Source organism: Triticum aestivum, chromosome 3B (assembly GCF_018294505.1).
Source record: "Triticum aestivum cultivar Chinese Spring chromosome 3B, IWGSC CS RefSeq v2.1, whole genome shotgun sequence".
In the NCBI taxonomy this organism is placed as follows: Eukaryota; Viridiplantae; Streptophyta; class Magnoliopsida; order Poales; family Poaceae; genus Triticum; species Triticum aestivum.
The window spans coordinates 124,242,661-124,248,795 of record NC_057801.1 but is presented as its reverse complement, the minus strand read 5'-3'; the positions used below and the strand labels follow the sequence as shown (position 1 = coordinate 124,248,795).

Below are 6,135 nucleotides of genomic sequence, written 5' to 3'. Positions count from 1 at the left end.
TCGCACCCCTGTAACTCATACGCATATAATCCAGTCGACTGCCTCCGGGCTCCGAGACGTAGGGTTGTTACTTCCTCCGAGAAGGACCTGAACTCGTAAATCCCTTGCGTATACAACTACTCGATAGCTAGGATCTTGCCTCTCCATACCTACCCCCCTACATTACTGTCAGACTTAGAACCACGACACCGAGCGTTGACGGCGAGAGGCGGCGGGGGCGGCGCAACCCGGTGCTGCAACCATGGGGGCCGGGAGCTACAACCCTCTCCGGCCAGTGCTAGGAACGGCGTTGCTGGAGCAGCGACGCGTCCACGACCAGGAGCTGCACGACGAGGTAGCCATGGTGAGCGATTTGAACGGCGATGGGGAAGGCCAAGCGCACCGTCAACGGCGAGAGGCGCGTGCCCATGGCTGGGAGGAAGGTGGCCGCCTGGCCGGCGGCGCTCGCCGTCGCTTTTTTCTCGCGTATTTGGGGGGAAGAAGATAGACGACGGGAGGATGAGAACGAAGCAGACGGTCGATCTGAACGGTTAAAGGGCAGTGCATCGGACGCTCAGGGTGCGACCGGCCCAAATTTAGGACGGCGCACTGGCGCCTATCATTGCCTAGAAAAAACTCTGCGTTTTTCTTTCAAAAGGAAAATCTCTCTGTGCGTATCCTATAGAAAGAAAAAAAAAATCTCTCTGCTGCCCCGAATGACATGTGGGGCACAAAGCTACCGCACTACCAATTCTGAAGGTCGATCCTCTAGAATTTTCTCCATCGGTGCCCGAAGGACTCCCCACTGCTCCGCGCTCGTTCCACCACCTTTCAGAAGTTTCCATCACCGTCCAGACCCCCGCCTCCGGAGACCTACATAGACTTCCTCCTCCTCGCCATCGCATCCCCACCAAATTCCACAAAATTCAACAAGCAATCCCAAGTCCAACCCGAGGAGATCGATCGAGCTCGAGATCAGCGAGGGACAATGGCGGGCATGGTGTTCGGCTTGGAGAACCCGATGATGACGGCGCTGCAGCACCTGCTGGACATCCCAGACGGCGAGGCCGGCAACACCGCCGGCGGCGAGAAGCAGGGCCCGACGCGCGCTTACGTCCGTGACGCGCGAGCCATGGCGGCAACCCCCGCCGACGTGAAGGAGCTGCCGGGCGCGTACGCGTTTGTGGTGGACATGCCAGGTCTCGGGTCCGGCGACATCAAGGTGCAGGTGGAGGACGAGCGGGTGCTGGTGATCAGCGGCGAGCGCAGGAGGGAGGAGAAGGAAGACGCCAAGTACCTGCGGATGGAGCGCCGCATGGGCAAGCTGATGCGCAAGTTCGTGCTCCCCGAGAACGCCGACATGGAGAAGATCTCCGCCGTGTGCCGCGACGGCGTGCTCACCGTGACCGTCGACAAGCTGCCCCCGCCCGAGCCCAAGAAGCCCAAGACCATCCAGGTCCAGGTCGCCTGAGATGCGTCGTGTGCGCGTCGAATCGAAGCAGAGTGTGAGTTGGTACTTGGTAGCGAGTTCCGTGTGACGAGTGATGGTTTGATGTTTCGTTAATGGAAATGGGGATGTTCTCCGTCATCGCCTCAATAAAACATGCGAATCTTTTGGCCACATTTTCCATTGAAAAATCCAAGATGTTCGTTCGTGCTCAGTGTTCTGAAAATTCAGAAAGTTGTGTTTGTAACTTAACGGAAAACTGGATAAGATCAGAACATGTGGAACTAGCAAAATTAGGTGGAAAATGAACTAGTTCTGAAGTGCTTTTTTCAGCAGGGAGAAAATTCCTGGATGTCTTGGCATTTTCATATATGAGGATATATGAGATGACCGATTCAGTGTATTATGAACTGATTTTCAAATGCATTTATTTTGACACAACGAAAAATAAAGCAACCATGATTGTGTGGGGGCTAAAAGAGTGACGTGTTTTATGCACAAACCTGTTTTATCTCGACAGAGCTTGGGAAATGCCGTGGTACTCTCGGGTGTGAGCACATATGTGGGAAGTAATTCCAAAAAAACATAAGTTCTGAAACATTTTCGAAAACAAATTTGACCTTTTGTTATGCCAAGAAAAAAATGTCCCGTCGACTTTGGAAAATAAAAATCAGACGACGAAAAACGTGAATGATTACTTGTATATATTGTTGATATTTTTCACCAAAAATACCGTGGAAGTCATTTCCCGTGAAAGTAATTTATTGGTCAAAGTTTTTATACAAATACAACACAACAGTGATTTATTGGTCAAAGTTTTTATACAAGTACAACAGAGAGTATGGCGCTGCCCCTCCTCGCCCCTAACCCTAACCGCGCCGCCAGCCGCCCCTCCATGCTCCTCCCCCGCTTCGCCGCCGCCGGACGGGACACCGACGAAGCCCGTGTGGTCCCCAGGGAAGGTGGCGGTGGGGCGTACTCGCCGTTCTCGCGCAGATCTCGCGGCGGCCGGTGGCGATCTCGCTGCGGCCGGTGGCGCGCGACGGTGTTCCGCTGGGGGCTCGCGCCTCCTGCCCGTGAGCCGGCGTCCCTCACGGCAGCGGGGGCTGCCCCTGAACGGCGCTTAGTGGTGGCCACGTGGCGGCGCGCGGGTGGGCCCGGATCTGAGCTTCCGGTCTGCGTCCTCGTCGTGGCAGCGCTTGCCGTTGCCCTCGGCCATGAGGCGTGATCCGGGATGGGCCTAGCGCCGGTGGTGCTGGCCAGGACGCACGCTGGCAGCGCCCTACTTCATCTCGCGTCGTCTCGTTGGTCAATGGTGGTGGTCATCTTCGTCGTCAAAGATGGCCGGCCAGAGGCTTGGTGATCAGATCTCGAGATCCATCATCTAGTCCCGACTGCGAGTTGGGGAGACATGGTTGCCGATGAAAACCGAGCCGTTGCAGGCGATGGCGGCGTTCTACGTCGTTACCTTGATAGAGGCATTGTCGTGTAACTACTGTCGACCCACTCGTGCTGCTCTGGGGGAAACCCTAGGATCTGGTGTTCCAGATCGGACGATGGCGGCATTGCGGTGTCGTTTCTCTGTTGAGAGCATCGTTTGTGGAGCAGCGCTGGAAGTCAGATGCAGGAGGTGTAGCGGCTTCGTCTTGCACGGAGCTTCGGTGAAGATGTCAAGTCATGCCTGACCGACAGGTGCTACGCTTTGTCATGCATGGTCGGCAGGTGCTACGCACGACAGATTTTCTAAAGACTTCAAGTTGTGTCGGCTGGTGGTACTTGGCAGCATGGTGCTGAGGTGTATCAGTGGCGACCGCGACGTGCATAGCTGTTTGCACGCAGGGAGAAGGTGCCGTTGGGCGCCGTGGTGGCGTCGACGATAGCTAGACCGACCAAGGTTAATGCATCAGTACAGTTTTGAAGATGGAGCGGTGGCAGTTGGCGGCGGCGGCCTCTGTGAGCACGCCGGACCGGCGAGATCCATGCCCGGCAGGCGTCTTGGATGGGTTTTCAAGTCTTAGATGTTAGGTTTAGCTGCGATGTCTGTTTGGTATTAGGCACAGGCTATCTGCGCCCCTTCATCAGCTGGATAGATGTAGCGACAGTTTGTTGCTTAGACGGCGGCTTTAGTCTTACTGTGGTATTACTTTGTAAGGTCTTGTAAGAATAACTAATAAAATGGCTGTATGCATCGTCCAGATGCAGAGGCCGGGGTCATTCTCCTTTTCTAAAAAAACAACAGAGAGTATGGCATTTTGGGGACCGGATTTCATATAGGGCTTAATTTTATAAAAAAATCAAATTTTTAATTAAAAAACTAAAATTCAATATACATGTTTACAAGGATATAATGTGCATGTGTGTAAAATTATAGGATGAAATACCTTAAAATTTGAGCTGCACAAAATTGTGGACTTTGAGGATTAACAGTACATATGCTAAAAATGCACAAAATTGTCTTTCTGCAGCCCTCGTATTTTGACATGAAAATTTACACGCATGTACATTTTGTCTCTAGGTATATGTGTATTTTTTCATACTTTTTTAAAACTAGAAAGTTTGAATTTCATAGTTTTCAAATTAAGGCCTTCATTTGACATTTTAATACAATAGAAGGCAACTTTGGCTCTCGGGTGTAGGAGCACCATATATGGGGAAAAAATAGCAATTCTAGAAAAAGTTATAAAATTATGTTTGGGTCAATGAATGACTTTCATGCTGTTCTAGGTGGGGAAAAAATCAGCACTATATACAAGTTAATATTCATGCTTTTTATCCTTGATATATTTTTTTGCACTAAAGGCGATGGGAGTTTTTCTTAATGAAATTTTTTATACGAATACAATTGATGGTCAAGTTTGTTTCTGAAAATGTTTCATAACTTCTTCACCTTTCTTGGAATTACTATTTTCCCATATAGGTTGCACCTACACCCGAGATCCAAAAGGTATTTCTCCCGACTAAAAATGATATTTACAAAATTAAGGAGTTTATGCATGTCTGAGCTAGCTTTTGCTATGGTAGTCCAATATGATGACGACTGACGGGTTTTTTCATCTCTCCCCACAAAAGGCAAAGTTTTTTGTAAATGAAGCTTAGCCTCAAACTATGTTACCTTTTTTTTCTCTGCTAATAGAAACAAGAATTGTCTTATTAATAGCAAGTTGTACCTTAAGAAAATTGTTTTAATTCATTTACCTTTTCTTAGTGGACGTGAAATCTTTTCATGGCCTTTCTCCTGAGTGGCTTTATTTGATTTAACCCCTTTTTGCCTAGAATGTATAACTCTATAGTTTTGTATGCGTCCTAAGCCGAAGGATATAATGAGGGACTTGGTAATTTGACATCTCCCCAAAAGGGACGAAGTTTTGTATGCTCTTTTTTCTTGGTTCTTGGTTGTAATCTCCTGTTTCTACATGAAACTTTTGGTTCATAATCAACCCTTGGAAGAGTCAACATCCCGATCGACAAATTGGACAGCGAGGGTGTCATTAAATTCTTTTGAGACCCTTCCCCTTATAAGTGAAGTTATTTCCTGTAATTATAACTGTGTTTGCTATTTAACAGCTGACTGGAATTTTCAACCATGTTAGTCGACATGTGACTAAGAAGTAGGTGAGACGACGCTAAGGCCGAGATGGAGGTGACACTGCATGTCGCGACTGTCTCCAATATGCAGAGCTTGGACCTAGACGGAGGCATGGACGACGCAAATTGCCATGGCATCGTCGACGCATGACATGTAGGATGTGGCGGGTTGTGGGGTTCGGTGGAGGTGTGTTAGAGGAATGACTGGTGACAGTGGCGGCGGCGAGGCTGCAGTGTGGGCGTTCGTGTGTGATGGCATTGGTCCTGGAGGAAGAAGAAGTTTATGGGCCCGTTGGATGCATATCGAACGGTGGAGGGAAAGCTGACTGAAGAGAAATCTTTTCAAGCCTGAAGTAGTCGCTCTCAATTGTAACAATAGAAACTTGACACGGTTTTGAAGAGAGTTGCATGTGTGTTGTATGACTACGTTTTTCCTGGAAACTTTAAGGCCTTTGTTACTCTATCTTGAAGACCTTCATTCCACACGTCTTCGTATGGATTTTGAAGAAATAAAGTTGTTGGAAATATGCCCTAGAGGCAATAATAAAAAGGTTATTATTGTATTTTCTTGTTCATGATAATTGTCTATTATTCATGCTATAATTGTATTGACCGGAAACTGCAATACATGTGTGAATACATAGACCACAACATGTCCCTAGTGAGCCTCTAGTTGACTACCTCGTTGATCAACAGATGGTCATGGTTTCCTGACCATGGACATTGGATGTCATTGATAACGGGATCACATCATTAGGAGAATGATGTGATGGACAAGACTCAATCCTAAGCATAGCACAAGATCGTGTAGTTCGTTTGCTAAAGCTTTTCTAATGTCAAGTATCATTTCCTTAGACCATGACATTGTGTAACTCCCTGATACTGTAGGAGTACTTTGGGTGTACCAAACGTCACAACGTAACTGGGTGGCTATAAAGGTGCACTACGGGTATCTCCAAAAGTGTCTGTTGGGTTGGCACGAATCGAGACTGGGATTTGTCACTCTGTATGACAGAGAGGTATCTCTGGGCCCACTCGGTAATGCATCATCATAATGAGCTCAATGTGACTAAGTAGTTAGTCACGGGATCATGCATTATGGAACGAGTAAAGTGACATGCCGG

The 6,135-nt window shown here is 48.4% G+C and overlaps 1 protein-coding gene across 1 annotated transcript; it reads left to right on the top strand.

The window, feature by feature from the left end:
* The first annotated feature begins 799 nt into the window (after positions 1-799).
* LOC123065003 (17.5 kDa class II heat shock protein-like) lies at positions 800-1,565 on the top strand. Its single transcript, XM_044488378.1, has one exon. The coding sequence runs from the start codon at positions 968-970 to the stop codon at positions 1,448-1,450; it is 483 nt and encodes a 160-aa protein (XP_044344313.1). The 5' UTR covers positions 800-967; the 3' UTR covers positions 1,451-1,565.
* The last annotated feature ends 4,570 nt before the right edge of the window (positions 1,566-6,135 follow it).